We start from the raw sequence: 17,717 nt of genomic DNA on the forward strand, positions 1-17,717 counted from the left end.
AGAGGCGGGCGGTGATGCTCAAGGATGGTCTTCTGACTCCATCCCAGCTACTGGGCTTGTGCCTGGCAAACGGGTCCTTCCCGCAATGGTCACCGAACCGGAGAGTGGTGCAGCACAGAAGGAGTCCATTCAGCCCATTTCTGTCTGCGCTGGCTCTTGCATAGAGCTGTCCAATCAATCACACTCCCCCTGCTCCTTAACCAGAGCTTTGGAAGATTACTGTTGAATAGGCTTCCACCAGAGGCAGCGCATTCCAGACCACAGAAAACTCATGGTGCAAGAGAAAATCCTCCCCTCTCTGCTGCTTTTTTGTTGTTGTTGCCAATAATCAATAATTATCACCTCCCTCCCTTCAAGAACAAACACCTGTCTTATTGTAACAAACAGCTTTTCGGGTAAAGCGGATATTTTTTCTCTGCGTTGGCTGTGTACACGAGGCCAGATCTGTTGACTTATTTTCCTTAACTCCATTCCGAACATGGTTTGAGCATGTCAGCATGCTCGTCATCCTCCTCAACTGTGTCACCTTGGGAATGTACCAGCCTTGTGAAGACGTTGACTGTGCCAGTGACAGATGTAGGATTTTGCAGGTAGGAAATCTCAGTTTCTTTGCTTTTTTGAATAACTCAAAGTGCACGCATGCTTACCGAGAACCCTCCCCACTTCTAAACCTCACTCCTAGCTTCATGAAGCAAAGTCTTGGATGTGTTGGTCGTGGGAAGGACACTGGAACGATAACAAAAGCAAAATGATGCAGGTGCTGGAAATGTGAAATAAAGGACAGGTTTGCCAAGCATCTTCAAGAGATGGCGCGGGAGGGCGGAGAAGTTTAGGGAGTGGATTCCGGAGCTCAGGCGCCAGGGCAGCTCAAGGAATGCCTGCCCAAAGAGGGCTTGCATCAACCTGAGGATGCGTTAGATGTCAGGATTACAGGGGCGCGAAGATCGCGGAGGGGACTACAGAGTTAGGGGGCCAGTTAACAGCTGCTATCGGCCTTGGTGACCTCCGGCCTTTCAGAGCGAGGTAAGGGTAGATTGGCCAAGTCTAAAGTAAGAACCCAGGCCAAATTAAACCAACTGTCACTTTCCAGGCTTTCGACGACTTCATCTTCGTTTTCTTCGCCATGGAGATGATGGTCAAGATGGTTGCCTTGGGGATTGTCGGGAAGAAGTGTTATCTTGGCGACACATGGAACCGGTTGGATTTTTTCATCGTTATGTCTGGGTAAGTGCGAGGTGGGCTGAAGTCAGCTCAGCTCTTAACGTCAAAGTCAGAATGCAAATTAGCATTTTTATGAACTGAGCAATTATTTCTCATGGACTGTTGACAGCCGAGTGTGTAAATTTAAAATTAAATGTAGCTTCTTCTCTAAGCCTTGCACGCTCTCCATCTCTCTCCTGTACCTGCATTTAAAGCTGCAATATCTGGTCAAATATATTATCGTAATTCGCCAAGATTTCTAACAAACCATCCTTCAAAGACATTGGATGAGAAACATGACTGTGAAATACTCTGGCTGAGAGATTATCTCAGGACCACATTCTACTTATTCATATGAAGCATTTATTTCAAAAACTCCATGAGTTCTCTGGTCTCCAGTTAAGGATACAAATTTCACCACCAAACACTCCCAGGACAGGAACAGCACAGAGTTAGATACAGAGTAAAGCTCCCTCTACACTGTCCGCATCAAACACTCCCTGGACAGGTACAGCACGGGGTTAGATACAGAGTAAAGCTCCCTCTACACTGTCCCCATCAAACACTCCCAGGACAGGTACAGCACGGGGTTAGATACAGAGTAAAGCTCCCTCTACACTGTCCCCATCAAACAATCCCAGGACAGGTACAGCACAGGGTAAGATACAGAGTAAAGCTCCCTCTGCACTGTCCCCATCAAACACTCCCAGGACAGGTACAGCACGGGGTTAGGTACAGAGTAAAGCTCCCTCTACACTGTCCCCACCAAACACCCCCAGGACAGGTACAGCACGGGGTTAGATACAGAGTAAAGCTCCCTCTACACTGTCCCCATCAAACAATCCGAGGACAGGTACAGCACAGGGTAAGATACAGAGTAAAGCTCCCTCTGCACTGTCCCCATCAAACACTCCCAGGACAGGTACAGCATGGGGTTAGATACAGAGTAAAGCTCCCTCTACACTGTCCCCATCAAACACTCCCAGGACAGGTACAGCACGGAGTTGGATACAGAGTAAAGCTCCCTCTACACTGTCCGCATCAAACTCTCCCAGGACAGGTACAGCACAGGATTAGATACAGAGTAAAGCTCCCTTTACACTGTCCCCATCAAACTCTCCCAGGACAGGTACAGAACAGGGGGCGTCATTCTCCGACCCCCCGCCGGGTCGGAGAATGGCCGTTGGCCGCCGTGAATCCCGCCCCCGCCCCCGCCGAAGTCTCCGAAGGGAGAAAAGTCGGCGGGGCGTTAATGGCGCCGCTGCCGCGGAGAATGTCACGGGTCTGCGCAAGGCAGCCGATTTTCGGCCTGCCGATATTCTCCCTTCCGGATGGGCCGAAGTCCCGTCGACGTGATGACCGTTCACGTCGACGTCAATCAAACCTCCTTTTCATCGGCGTGACCCGGTGCTCCAGGCTCACGCCGACCAGCGAGGAGGTGAGTGACGGCCTGGGGGGTTGGCTCTGGGCAGGAAATGGCGTGGCCGCAGACTGATTGCGTGAGGAGAGGTGTGTCTCGGCTTGTGTGTGTGTGTGTGTGCGGCGGGGGGGGGGGGGGGGGTGGTTAGAGTAGGCTGGGCTCCGGGGGAGTGCCGGGAGGGGGTCCGTGCCGGGGTGGAGGTTGGGGGGGGGGGTCCGTGCCGGGGTGGAGGTTGGGGGGGGGGGGGGGGTCCGTGCCGGGGTGGAGGTTGGGGGGGGGGGTCCGTGCCGGGGTGGAGGTTGGGGGGGGGGGTCCGTGCCGGGGTGGAGGTTGGGGGGGGGGTCCGTGCCGGGGTGGAGGTTGGGGGGGGGGTCCGTGCCGGGGTGGAGGTTGGGGGGGGGGGGGTCCGTGCCGGGGTGGAGGTTGGGGGGGGGTCCGTGCCAGGGTGGAGGTTGGGGGGGGGGGTCCGTGCCGGGGTGGAGGTTGGGGGGGGGGTCCGTGCCGGGGTGGAGGTTGGGGGTTGGGGGGGGGGGTCCGTGCCGGGGTGGAGGTTGGGGGTTGGGGTCCGTGCCGGGGTGGGTGATGGGAGGGCAAATGAGTTGGTCCACCTGGCCAGGTGCCAGCCTCCAACAGTTGGACCCATGCGGTCCATGCCACCTGGCTGGGGGGAGGAGGGGATATGGGCAATGATGACATGTCGTCGTTCCCCTCCCCCCCACCAGGCTGTCATGTTTTCAGACCATCCAGCGATGTTGGCCGCCGTGGTGGCAGCCGCTCATGTCTATGTTGCCCTGGATGAGGAGGAGGAGGAGGAGGAGGAGCGTGCCAGAGAGGCGGCGCATGCTGCCGCAGAGGGGCAGGCGGCAGCCGCCCAGGCTGGAGGGACACCTGACCGACAGGACGAGGAGGGGGAGGAGGACGTCGCGGCCCCACGGCAACGGAGGCACCCGAGGGCGCCCCGTGTGTACCGGCCCCGGCAGTCATACCAGGACCTCACGGACCGGGAATGCAGGAGGAGACTCCGGATGAGCCGGGAAACCGTGGCACACATCTGCCACCTGCTGGCACACCTGTCACCGCGTGGCACTGGCGGGGGACACCCTCTCCCCGTGTCCGTCAAGGTTACGGTGGCCCTGAACTTTTATGCAACGGGGTCATTCCAGGCACCGAGTGGGGACCTGTCCGGCATATCGCAGACATCGGTGCATCGGTGCATCCGGGCAGTGACAGATGCCCTTTATGCCATGGCGCACCGCTACATCCGCTTCCCCGTGGACCGGGCCAGCCAAGATGCCCGGGCCGTGGGCTTCTCTGCCGTTGCCGGGTTCCCCATGGTCCAGGGCGCGATCGATGGGATGCACGTCGCCGTGCGGCCACCTGCAGATAACAGGGCCGTGTTCACTAATAGGAAGGGGACCTATTCGATGAACGTACAGGTGGTCTGCGACCACCGCATGATGATCCTGCACGTCTGCGCCCGTCACCCAGGCAGTGTACACGACTCATTCGTGTTGTCGCGGTCATCCATCCCCGGCATGTACGAGGGACGCCATCCCCGGCTGAGGGGCTGGTTGCTGGGCGACAGGGGCTACCCATTGCGATCGTGGCTGATGACGCCTATACAGAGGCCACGCAATGAGGCGGAGAACCGCTACAATGATGCCCATGTAGCGACAAGGGGAGTGATCGAGAGGTGCTTTGGCGTGCTGAAGATGCGTTTCAGGTGCCTGGACCTCTCTGGGGGCGCCCTCCAGTATCGGTCAGATAGGGTCGGCCGCATCATTGTGGTGTGCTGCGTCCTGCACAACATAGCCCAGCAGAGGGGCGATGTGCCGCAGGCAGAGGAGGGCGGAGTGGAGGAGCAGCAGGAAGAGGCCCAGTCCTCCCCAGATGAGGGGGATGGGGGCAATGGTCAGGGCAGACGGGGTAGACACAGGTGGGTGGCTGTCCACCGTTACCGGCTGGCCCAGCGGGCACGGGACAGACTGATAGACGCCCGCTTCACTGACTAGATGGGCGTGGGAATCGGGTAGTATGGCCACAGACCGCACACCATGACAACAGCCGACCACCCACACCCCCCACCCATCCACCCACCCAGCACCCTCACCCCCCTCCCCAACCCCACACACCCCACCCGCATGCACACCACCCCCCCACCCCCAATTGCCGATCCACCGGCGGCACAACGGGCCGGGCTCACCCAGTTGCGGGTGGACGCGTGTCTATCGCAGGCCATGGAGAATGATGACAACCCGCCTCCGATGAGCTCCTGGCTCTACATCGTTGGACTATGTCTGACCCATGGCCACAGTACCACCATCCACCCGGACCATCCCTGCATGCGGCTGTGACACTGCAGCGCACGGTCCCGTCCTCTGCCCGGGGGATGTTGATGGCGGCCCAGGGGGAAGGGGGCAGACTCACCTGGGGCTGAGGTAAGACCACCCCTCACACACACACTTGCGCTCAACGTACATGACACCCCCGCACACTTTGGACAGAGCACAAAGGCAGCTTCGGTAGGTGTAACATTGACTTTAATAACCAAAGGAGTTCATGCACGTGCCCTAGCCCCTAAAACTCATCTGTGCCCTGCACCCGTGCCAACTTACTCAGTGTCTAATTGTTTGGCCTTATGGGCCCTTTGACTACGTCTACGTGGTTCCCCAGACGGTACAGCAGAACTGGAGGTGGACTCCTGTGATTCCTGCCCTCTGACACTGGATCCCTTTGGCGGCTGTTTCCTGGGGCGTCCTGGCCTAGATGGGCCAGGCTGCGGCCCGGGCGACTGGGATTGCGAGCTGCCAGCCTGTCCTGCCCGTTGCCCACCCGATGCACCTGGGACGGAAGGGGGGGAGTCCGAGGTGTCGCGGTGTACCGGGACCTCCTCTACAGAGGGAGCCGGGATGGACCACACCACCTCCTCCTCCCTCGGGGTGCCCGATGGCCCCCAGGCCTCTACATGGGTGGGGGATGCGAACGGACTGGCCATCCGACGCGCCCCCGACATCTGGCGCTGCCAGTCCTGGAGGCCCGTGCTGGTATCGACAGGGGTCTGCAGGTTTGCAGCCATGGAGCCCAGGGGGTTGTCGAACCCTGTCTGCGACAGTGCGACGCCAGCTCGCACATGGCCACTGGCGCCGATGCCCTCAGCGATGGCCTGCTGAGACTGGGCCATGGCCTGCAGAGACTGGGCCATGGCCTGCAGAGACTGGGCTATGGCCTGCTGAGACTGGGCCATGGCCTGCTGAGACTGGGCCATGACCTGCTGAGACTGGGCTATGGCGTTGAGCGCCTCTGCCATCTGGCGCTGGCACTGGCTCATGGTCTCCTGTGAGAGGGCAGCCATTTCCTGGGCCACAGACGCCGCCTGCACGGAAGGCCCCAGGCCTCGCAAACCGTTCCCCATGTCTGACACCGTCGCACCCATTGCCTCCACCGCGGACGCCACCCGTGCGGTGTCAGCCTGGGTGGCACGCATGACCGGGACCACTCCCAGCTCCTGGACGCGGGTGGACTCCTCCACCTGCGACTGCAGCCGCCGCAAGCCACCCGTCACCCTCTTCGCTCGTCTCCGTGTCGGTGGTTGCATCGGATCTATGTGTGGGTGTGGTAACTGCAGGAACCCGGGATCCATCTGGGCGGCAGATGTTCGCTTGGCCTGGGCTGCCCTCCGACCGCCCGGTCCCTCTGCTGCTCCTACCTCCACCTGCTGTACCGGGACGGCTGTGTTGTGCGCACCAGTGAGTGTACCAGACGCCTCATCACTAAAGTGCCCAACCGTGGTGAGTGTTTCTGCGATGGTGGAGGGTGTTGGTGACAGCAGTGGCATTGTGTCGTGCTCTTCGTCCCACTCTGAGTCCATGGCACTTTGGGGTGGGGGTTCGTCTCCACCCATCCACTCTGAGTCACTGTCCGGTATTTCGTCTTCCCGGGTAGGGGTGTCCTGGGTAGTGCTGTCCCGGGTAGTGCTGTCCCGGGTAGTGCTGTCCCGGGTAGTGGTGTCCCGGGTAGTGGTTTCCCGGGTAGGGGTGTCCTGGGTAGTGGTGTCCCGGGGAGGGGTGTCCTGGGTAGTGGTGTCCCGGGTAGGGGTGTCCTGGATAGTGGTGTCCTGGGTAGTGGTGTCCTGGCTCGGATGTGACGGGGGCCTGTGGCTGCCCCCCTCATCGCTGGGTGGTCGCTCCCGCACGTGACGGGGGTGTCGTCTCCCTGTTGCTCCAGGTCTCTCCGTCTCCCGTGGTGTGCGAGGGGCATCCTGCGGGCGTCGCATGCTGGAGGGTGCGGGTCTCTCCGTCTCCTGTGGTCTCCGAGGGGCATCCTGCGGGCGGTCTGCATCTGCGGGGATGGGTGCCTGAACGTTTGGTCCTGCGATACACAATGAAGCATGCATGGTTAGACATCAGGCAGTGATCAGGTGATACGGGGGAGGGGGATATAGGGGAGGGGGGATATGGGGACGGGCTGTTGGTGGCTCACTTGCTCGTGGGGCCCCGACCTCTGCATCAGCAACCTCCCGGTCCTCAGGTCCGCCAGCCAGTTCCAGGGCCCTTTCCTCGTGTACGGTCAGTGGCCTCTCATCAGCGGGCCCTCCTCCAGTCCTCACATGCTCCCTATTGTTGTGTGCGCGCTTCTCCTGGGGGGGGGGGTGGCAGGGGTAAAAGGCAACAGTGTTAGGCAGGTATATGAATGCACGCCATCGGTTGCGCGTGCATTGCAGAGGTTAAGGTTAGGGCTGGATTCACTTGGGGATATGGGGGAGGGGGGATATGGGGGATATGGGGGAAGGGGGATATGGGGAGGGGGGATATGGGGGAGGGGGATATGGGGGAGGGGGGGATATGGGGGATATGGGGGAGGGGGGAATATGGGGGATATGGGGGAGGGGGGATATGGGGGAGGGGGGATATGGGGGATATGGGGGATATGGGGGAGGGGGGATATGGGGGAGGGGGGATATGGGGGATATGGGGGAGGGGGGATATGGGGGAGGGGGATATGGGGGATATGGGGGAGGGGGGATATGGGGGAGGGGGGATATGGGGGATATGGGGGAGGGGGATATGGGGATATGGGGGAGGGGGGATATGGGGGAGGGGGGATATGGGGGAGGGGGGATATGGGGGAGGGGGGGATTTGGGGGAGGGGGGATATGGGGGATATGGGGAGGCTCACCCTGCCTTCTCTGACGAGGTTGTTCACCTTCTTGTGGCACTGGGTGCCTGTCCGTGGTGTTAGGGCCACAGCGGTGACGGCCTCTGCCACCTCCCTCCACAGACGCCGGCTGTGGCGTGGGGCAACTCTGCGGCCGTGCCCGGGATACAGGGCGTCCCTCCTCTGCTCCACCGCGTCCAGGAGCGCCTCCACATCGCGTGACTCGAACCTCGGGGCTGAGCGACGGCCAGCCATCAAGTCGGGTGTTGCGGTCGGCTGTTCCGGTCGGGTGGGGGGGAGCTGCGCGGCCTTATGAGCCGTCACGCCGTGCAGCGCGTATGACGCTGCATGGCGTGAACCACTGCGCAAGCGCGGATCCCGTTACGTCGCTGCTAGCCCATTTTGGGCCGCAGACTATCGGCCCATTTTTATGACGTGACGCAAGTGGGATTTGCGCCGTTCTTTGCGCCGATCGGCGGACTTTCCGCCGATAATGGAGAATTCCACCCAGGGTTAGATACAGAGTAAAGCTCCCTTTACACTGTCCCCATCAAACTCTCCCAGGACAGGTACAGCACAGGGTAAGATACAGAGTAAAGCTCCCTCTCCTCTGTCCCCATCAAACTCTCCCAGGACAGGTACAGCACAGGGTTAGATACAGAGTAAAGCTCCCTTTACACTGTCCCCATCAAACACTCCCAGGACAGGTACAGCATGTGGTTAGATACAGAGTAAAGCTCCCTCTACACTGTCCCCATCAAACTCTCCCAGGACTGGTACAGCACAGGGTTAGATACAGAGTAAAGCTCCCTCTACACTGTCCCCATCAAACACTCCCAGGACAGGTACAGCACAGGGTTAGATACAGAGTAAAGCTCCCTTTACACTGTCCCCATCAAACTCTCCCAGGACAGGTACAGCACAGGGTTAGATACAGAGTAAAGCTCCCTCTACACTGTCCCCATCAAACACTCCCAGGACAGGTACAGCACGGAGTTGGATACAGAGTAAAGCTCCCTCTATACTGTCCACATCAAACTCTCCCAGGACAGGTACAGCACAGGGTTAGATACAGAGTAAAGCTCCCTTTACACTGTCCCCATCAAACTCTCCCAGGACAGGTACAGCACAGGGTTAGATACAGAGTAAAGCTCCCTCTACACTGTCCCCATCAAACACTCCCAGGACAGGTACAGCACAGGGTTAGATACAGAGTAAAGCTCCCTTTACACTGTCCCCATCAAACTCTCCCAGGACACGTACAGCACAGGGTTAGATACAGAGTAAAGCTCCCTCTACACTGTCCCCATCAAACACTCCCAGGACAGGTACAGCATGGGGTTAGATACAGAGTAAAGCTCCCTCTACACTGTCCCCATCAAACTCTCCCAGGACAGGTACAGCACGGAGTTGGATACAGAGTAAAGCTCCGTCTACACTGTCCGCATCAAACTCTCCCAGGACAGGTACAGCACAGGGTTAGATACAGAGTAAAGCTCCCTCGACACTGTCCCCATCAAACACTCCCAGGACAGGTACAGCACGGGGTTAGATACAGAGTAAAGCTCACTCTACACTGTCCCCATCAACACTCCCAGGACAGGTACAGCACGGGGTTAGATACAGAGTAAAGCTCCCTCTACACTGTCCCCATCAAACACTCCCAGGACAGGTACAGCGCGGGGTTAGATACAGAGTAAGGCTACTTCGACAATGTCCCCGTCAAACACTCCCAATTCTTATTGGGTCGGAGGAGTGGATAATCAGTGAGGAAAGAAGAGGTTCGCACAGAGAAACAATGAGAAACTACTTTGCAATCAGCTCTTAAATAATCAGAGACAGAAAACCCACTTGAAAAGATGGAGAGATTGCACGTTGGCAAATGCCTGGTTGGACAGAGTGGCTCTGTAACTGTATGTCGCAATGAGACAGGGAGGGCTGAATCTCCCTGTCCCACGATGCAGATTTGATGTGACTGGGAGGATTTTCAGAATTAATTTTGAAGAGTCAGATCGCTGACATTTACCGCTCTCCAGATGATCTTCCCTGAGGTGTGTCACATCAGGAGAGGCTGCCCACCAGAGGCTGTCCATTGACAGGCTGTTTGAGGCTATTGCCGGGGCTTTCCCAGTGATGGACGGGTCCGGTCCGCCACTGAGGGCCCAGTTCTGAGGTATCTGGAGGCAGCTTGCCGGTGGCTCGCTGGAGATTCACATGGACTCGGGTTCTAACCCAACTCCTGCCAACTACTGGAGCATCAATGACCACCGCTGCAGTTTGACAGCGTCCTGGTGGTAGGTGATGGGGTGCGGGCTGGGAGGTGGGAGGGGAGGATGGGTGGGAATGAAGGGGTGCCCCCTTCCTCAGTGCTCCTTGACGATGTGTGGGCAGAGTTTATTCCTTAAATTCCAACCTTTTCAGAGGCCCGCTTCACGAAGGGTGTCCCTCGCAGTGCCTATCCAGCTCCAGCGCCCACTGCTGTTTCATTTATATCTAACAAGTTTCACCCACAGCGTTTTATAATGTCTGCTCCATGCCTCAGCTCTGGTTTCCAGCTCTTTCAGCAGCTTGGTTTACTCTGCTCTGAGACTGCACCCAGGCCGAGCCAACCAAACTCAACAATTGAATACAACACCCATCTCCGCCATCCTCCCAAATGTGCAAGCACCCTGATTGGACAGCGGGCATGGTATCTGTCTCTGGGCATGTCTCCCAGCCAGTGTGGGATTCAGAAGCAGATTCCACCCGGTGAAAGCAAAACAGAAAAAGAGAGGGAGAAAGGGATTTGCACTCCCGGAGCTTAGAGACAAGGCCGTGCCAATAAAAAGGATAATGTGGAGATGCCGGCGTTGGACTGGGGTGGGCACAGTAAGAAGTATGACAACACCAGGTTAAAGTCCAATAGGTTTGTTTCAAATCACTAGCTTTCGGAGCACTGCTCCGTCCTCAGGTGAATGAAGAGGTGGGTTCCAGAAACATATATAGAGACAAAGTCAAAGATGCAAAACGATACTTTGAATGTGAGCATTTGCAGGTAATTAAGTCTTTACAGATCCAGAGATAGGGGTAAACGCAGGTTAAAGAGGTGTGAATTGTCTAAAGCCAGGACAGTTGGTAGGATTTCGCAGGCCAGATGATGGGGGGTGAATATAGTGCGACATTGATCCAATGTCCCGGTTGAGGCCGGAATAAAAAGGATGAGTGAGGGGGTAGGCAGGTGAAGGTAGAGGATATTGCATTGGTAACTATGAGATGCAGAAATGATAGTTCCATCTCGCTTTGGGACGGAAATTTGCAGCCATTCCATCAACAATCAGAGTCCAACAATGTCTCAATGAGATGATTGGTATGGAGCAGACAGTTCGACCTGACAGACTGCAGACAGCAAAGGACGAGGTGTTGAACTTTGTGCTTTGTACAATATTGGTTCAAGTCTTTAATAAAGTTAATCCCTCCAAACGAATTTGCAAGTTTTACAGAACAGCAGGATGGTTATTCAGCTCCGTGTGTCTGTGCAGGGTTTTTTTTAGTCTAAAGTAATCCTAAATTAATCCCACTGCGCCGCTCCAGCCACAGAGGCCTGCGGCTGCCTCTTCAAATATTTACCTACCGTTGCCTTTTAAAGGTGCTCCTGTGGCGACAGATTCCATGCTCCAGTACCCGTCTGCAGAAAGGACTTTCTCTCTAACCCCTCCATCAGTTTTCTACAAGAGGGAACGGCCTTTTTGATCGCACTTTTGCTGCTTTTTCTCTGGTTTTGAGAAGGCGCCCGCATTGCGCCAATTGGACACGGAGCCCTGGGGAGAGGGAGGGAGGGAGAAGAAGGGGAAAACAAGCCTGACCAAGTGGGACCCCCTCCCCCACCGACGATGACCAAGGGGGCCTGTTGAGGTCCCAATCCACATTGACAGCGAGGCAACACGCTGGGCACCATGCCCTGTTAATGGGGGCCTGAGTTAGGACCAATGTTGACAACTCTCTGGGATTGCCCTAGATTCTAAAGAATAAAACAAAGAACAAAGAACAAAGAAAAGTACAGCACAGGAACAGGCCCTTCCGCCCTCCAAGCCTGCGCCGACAATGCTGCCCTAAACTAAAAAGGTTAGGGGGGGTTACTTGAGTCTAAACTAAAATCTTCTACACTTCCGTGTATGAAATAGCAAAATCCCCGTAGAAAGATTAGTGTGAGGGCAACACGGTGGCACAGTGGTTAGCCCTGCTGCCTCACGGCGCCGAGGTCCCAGGTTCGATCCCGGATCTGGGTCACTGTCCGTGTGGAGTTTGCACATTCTCCCCGTGTTTGCGTGGGTTTCGCCCCCACAACCCAAAGTTGTGCAGGGTAGGTGGATTGGCCAGGCTAAATTGCCCCTTAATTGGAAAAAATGAATTGGGCAATTATAAAAATTATTTTTAAAAAGAAAAAGAACTGTGTTTGTGAAAATGTTGTTTCGTGCCCTGTTGTTGAAGTATTAACATGGGGGGGGGCGGGAGTTGGGGGGGCGAAAGAAGCCAGTCAAGATTCATCCAATTGAAATTGAATGCCGTGAGGATTCAACGATGGCAGGAGGGGCGGGGGGGGGGGGGGGGGAGCACAGTTGGGAGATCATGTGGGCGGTGCGGTAGCACAGTGGTTAGCACCTTTGCTTCACAGTGCCAGGGTCCCAGGTTCGAATCCCGGCTTGGGTCACTGTCTGTGCAGAGTCTACACACTTTCCCCATGTCTGCGTGGGTTTCCTCCGGGTGCTCCGGTTTCCTCCCACAAGACCCAAAAGATGTGCTGTTAGGTGAATTGACCGTGATAAATTGCCCTTAGTGTCCAAAAAAGGTGGGTCACTTGGTTACACGGATAGGGTGGAGGTGTGGGCTTAAGTAGGGTGCTCTTTCCAAGGGCCAGTGCAGACTCGATGGGCCGAATGGCCTCCTTCTGCACTGCAAATTCTATGATTCTATGATCACATGATGACGCCCATCCAGCAAGAGGTGCCGACCCTACCTAAGGGGCTTGAGCGGAATCGCCATTCGTACGTCCATACCCAAAGACGAGGTCCACTCTTTGTGGGGGGGGGGGGCAAAAACCCCAGACGAAAGTGTGCAGTGTTAACGTGCGTTGGAACGTTTGCTCAGTAATTCACTTTGCCATTTCTGAAAGATTATACGTGACAAACACTGCAAGTGTCGGTCTGGATTCTGTCCTGCCCTTTCCTGGTGCCTGACAGCAGAGATTTGAGTGCCGAAGGGACGATTTCTGGATTTCTTTGTCAGTCTGGTTTGATTCAGAAGGAACCTTCCTCCATAACCAAGCAACAGCCCTTAAGACATACTGATTGTTTAAGACAGCACCACATTCTGGAGGCACCAGCTCGGGGACTGAAAGAACGGTGGACTCAGATTGAAGCAGCACGGAGGCAGGGGCCCAGCCCAGAGCGCACCATTTTTGCACGGAGGGAGTGATTTACGTAGAATTCAGGCAAGATTCTCCGAGAGGGGAAGTGACAAGGTTATATGACCTATTCATTTTGAGAGAAACCTGTTGCCGCCTCAAGCTGTTCGGTGCTGTCTCACAGGTGTCATGTTGTGTTTAATAACTGGAGTATTAATAAAGATAATTGAGGCAATCACTGGGACAATTTAACTTTATTGACAGCCAGACTGTTTATGCAAGGAAGGTGCCGAGAGTCAGCTCATTCTACAGGGGCAGGTGTAGAATTGGAGTCATTTGGAATTAGTGTTTTGACATAACCAGTCACCAATACAATTATGGAGAATTTGATCAAGCCCACAGCACAGAAATAGGCCATTCGGCCCATCTGCTCCGTGGTATTTATAGTCCACAGGAGCCTTCTGCTACCTCTTTTCATCTCAGTCTATCAGCAGATCCTTCTCTCCCCTTCTCCTTCTTTTAAATAATAATAATTCTTGTCACAAGTAGGTTTACATTAACACTGCAATGACGTTACTGTGAAAAGCCCCTAGTCGCCACATTCCGGTGCCTGTTCGGGTACACAGAGGGAGAATTCAGAATGTCCAATTCCCCTAACAAGCACGTCTTTCGGGACTTGTGGGAGGAAACCGGAGCACCCGGAGGAAACCCACGCAGACACGGGGAGAACGTGCAGAGTCCGCACAGACAGTGACCCAAGCCGGGAATCGAACCCGGGTCCCTGGCGTTGTGAAGCAAGAGTGCTGACCACTCTGTTGCCGTGCTGCTCACTGGTTTAACCTCTTGGAGATCAAGTATTATTTCAAATCTTAGACCCTCTCTTCCCAGTTGCAAAATTCAAATCCAGTCACCCCCCCCCAATGTCCTTTGGTTGTGTTCTGAATATTCCAGGGATCGAGACGATTTGGTTGGTTTATTTTTAGCAGGACAGCACCGCCCCTCGCCAGGAATATGAAGTTTCTGCTCGGAAATTCTTCTGGGAAACCTGCGCTAGGGGTCCTGGGGTAAGGAGCAGTGCCGGGGCGGAGGGGGGGGGGGGCGCTGTAAAGTCAGTCACTCTCCAGTGAACCCCGATTGGAAAGTCTATGTTTTGGCGAAGAGAGAGGGCCGGTTACACTGCCCCCCATAGTTGAATAGTAGGCTGGTACTCATCGCCGGGACTCAAAGGTGATGCTCACTCGGTTGGGTGAGGTCCTGGAGTACATTACCCAGCAAGATCCCACACCAAACAGGAGATCTGTTGGGGAAATCTGGGGAAGAGGAAATGAGAGTGGTGAATGACAGGTTCTTGGTCGCTTTTGTTTTAAAAACCCAGCTCTTATCAGAGTGTGTTCACATACCCCTGGCTCATTCCCTCATCGTCACTCGTGTGTTTGGCACGGAAAGTTTATTTGAAAAACTTTGGCAAACTATTCATTCAGCTCAAAATGGAGAAAAGATTTGTATGTGGAGAACTCATTTCACAACCAGCAGCCTTCTCAAAGCGCTTAACAGCCAACGAGGTACTTTTAAAAGTGTAGCCACTGTTGCAATGTCGAAAATGCCAATTTAAACACAGCAAGATCCCACACAACAATATGATTTAGTTTACTCAGCCATGGGGCCAGCATTTATTGCCCATCCCTAATTGCCCTTGAGAAGTAGACCGCTGCAGCCCCTGAGGTGTAGGTACACCCACTGTGCTGTTAGGAAGGGAGTTCCAGGATTTTGACCCCGTGTCAGTGAAGGAAAGGCCGATACAGTCAGGGTGGTGAGTGACCTGGAGAGGAATTTCCAGGTGGTGGTGTTCCCATGCCCTTGCCGCCATTGACGTTTAAAAAAATTATTGTATAGGATGTCGGGGGTCGCTTAACGACCAGCGGTGCCTATCCCTAATTGCCCTTGAGCTCTGCGGTTTGCGAGACCATAAGACATGGGAGCAGAATTAGGCCACTCGGCCCATCGAGTCTGCTCCGCCATTCAATCATGGCTGATATTTTTCTCATCCCCATTCTCCTGCCTTCTCCCCATAACCCCTGATCCCCTAATTAATCAAGAACCTATCTATCTCTGTCAGAAAGACACTCAGTGATTTGGCCTCCACAGCCTTCTGCGGCAAAGAGTGCCACAGATTCACCACCCTCTGGCTGAAGAAATTCCTCCTCATCTCTGTTTTGGAAACGTCCTCTTCACATCCATTCTATCCAGGCCTCACAGTATCCTGCAAGTTTCAGTAAGATCAATAAGATGGCCAGCACGGTAGCACAGTGGTTAGCACTGTTGCTTCACAGCTCCAGGGACCTGGGTTCAATTCCCAGCTTGGGTCACTGTCTGTTCGGAGTCTGCAAGTTCTCCCCCGTGTCTGCGTGGGTTTCCTCCGGGCGCTCCGGTTTCCTCCCAGAAATCCCGAAAGACGTGATTGTTAGGTGAATTGGACATTCTGAATTCTCCCTCTGTGTACCCGAACAGGCGCCGGAATGTGGCGACTAGGGGCTTTTCACAGTAGCTTCACTGCAGTGTTAATGTAAGCCTACTTGTGACACTAATAAAGATTATTAATATCTCCCCTCATCCTTCTAAACTCCAATGAGTACAGACCCAGAGTCCTCAACTGCTCCTCATACGACAAGCTCTTCATTCGACAAGCGTTCGATCCCGGCTCTGGGTCACTGTCCGTGTTGAGTTTGCACATTCTCCCCGTGTCTGTGTGGGTCTCACCACCACAACCCAAAAAGATGTGCAGGGTAGGTGGATTGGCCACGCTAAATTGACCCTTAATTGGGAAAAAAATAATTGGGTACTCTAAATTTATTGAAAAAAAGGGTTTGGGACAATGTCAACACAATGACTTTGGTAATCCCAATGGTAATCTAGGGAGATCTCTCGGACAAGAAATCTCGGAGTTTGGACGCAATGAATGGAATGATGGAGAGAAAGAGTTTGAGAATAACTAGGTAGAATTGAAGTGCCGGTTTCTGTTGGGTTTATATTGAGCACCTCTCAGATTTGGCAAGGAGAAATAGATGATTCACGCAGTACCAGACGGGAGCAGTTTGTCAGAAATAACTATAAAAATAACGCTCGTTCCGCATGGTGTTTTTTGATCTCAGGCGGGGAGTGGCAGAGAAATAAGCATCAGAAGAAGGAATATAACCTCGGGCTCCATCTCCCTATCGCTGGGCAGTCCCTCTATAGTCTCAGGAATTCTGCGGTGTGAAGCTTCAGCTGACAGCGGCAAGAGGCTCGACTGTGATGCTGCCGCAGCTGAATAGCTTGTCTGGGTTTTTTTTTTAATGAGCGCGCCCACCCCCCCCCCCGAGGGTCACTGCCCCATCACAGAATCCCCCACGCTAACGTCTTGAACATTATGAAGCTGAGGTGGCGGGGCTGGAGGAGGGAGTGTCCTCATTGTGGATTTCCTGATAGGTTTCTGCCTCTTTTAGGGGTCTCCCCAGGGGGTAGCGTTCCCACCTCCCACAGGCCTGGGTTCGGCTTTTTGTCGTTTAGCCACAAGGACGGGCGGGTCAAGGATTTGAGATTGGAAGTGGGGAGGGGTCATCCAGCACCCTCCCCTTCCACAGAGATCAGACCAGACACAGGCTACTTGTTCCTGGTTTATTGAAGCATATTCAGGGCAGTTATTAAAATCATAGAATCCCTTCCGTGCAGAAGGAGGCCATTCGGCCCATCGGGTCTGCAGCGACACTCCGAAAGACCGCCCTATCTAGGCCCATTCCCCTGCCCTATTCCCGTACCCGCTGCACAACCTTGGACACTAAGGGGCAATTTAGCGCGGCCAGTCCACCTAACCCGCACATCTTTGGACTGTGGGTGGAAACCGGAGCACCCGGAGGAAACCCACGCACACACGGGGAGAATATGCAAACTCCGCACAGACAGTCACCCGAGGCCGGAATCGAACCCAGGTTATTGATGCTTTGAGGCAGCAGTGCTAACCACTGTGCCACCGTGCCACGCCACGCCATGGCGCACAAGCTTCCCAATCAACTACTATACGTCATTCTTATTCTGCTTTGCAGACAAGCGTTCATTTGTGTTTGCCAATGAGGAAGATGCGCAGTTTTTATTCTCTATCCAATTGTGTGTTTCCATACACACAACTGAATGACTTCATTACATTCTAGGCACACACATGTGGTTACAATATCCAATCACTACCAGGGCACGTATGCATGATACTTTGACCCTTTTCCACTAGAGTAATACGTGACTACTTGTGGTTTTCCAGCCTCCTCCCTTGTCCTTTGTTCTTGTCCCTTTCTTTCACCCCCGCTCCTCCCCCCAAAACCCTCCCCCAGAGGTGTTGGATCCTTGCTGCCTGCCCACATGTCCTGGCAATCAAACCCTATAGAGAATGCAAACAGGGCCGCCCGCGTTGGCCAATGAGCGGTGGTTTGATGGCAGAGTGAGGGGCACTCTGCCACGCGGGCAGACGCTTGCCCCGAGGCGGCAGGACTGGGGCGCCGGCCGGCGCGAGTGATGTGAGATGTTAACCGGGCCGAC

General features: G+C 55.0%; 1 protein-coding gene across 1 annotated transcript in view; it reads left to right on the plus strand.

Moving 5' to 3' along the window:
• Positions 1-458: 458 nt before the first annotated feature.
• Positions 459-17,717, plus strand: part of cacna1ia (calcium voltage-gated channel subunit alpha1 Ia) — a 229,704-nt gene continuing 212,445 nt past the window's right edge. Inside the window, 2 exon segments of the mRNA XM_072492567.1 lie at positions 459-590; positions 1,091-1,224. Of these exon segments, the coding sequence (XP_072348668.1) occupies positions 498-590; positions 1,091-1,224 (227 nt within the window). The 5' untranslated portion in view covers positions 459-497.

The sequence above is a fragment of the Scyliorhinus torazame genome, chromosome 29 (assembly GCF_047496885.1).
Source record: "Scyliorhinus torazame isolate Kashiwa2021f chromosome 29, sScyTor2.1, whole genome shotgun sequence".
Lineage (NCBI taxonomy): Eukaryota > Metazoa > Chordata > Chondrichthyes > Carcharhiniformes > Scyliorhinidae > Scyliorhinus > Scyliorhinus torazame.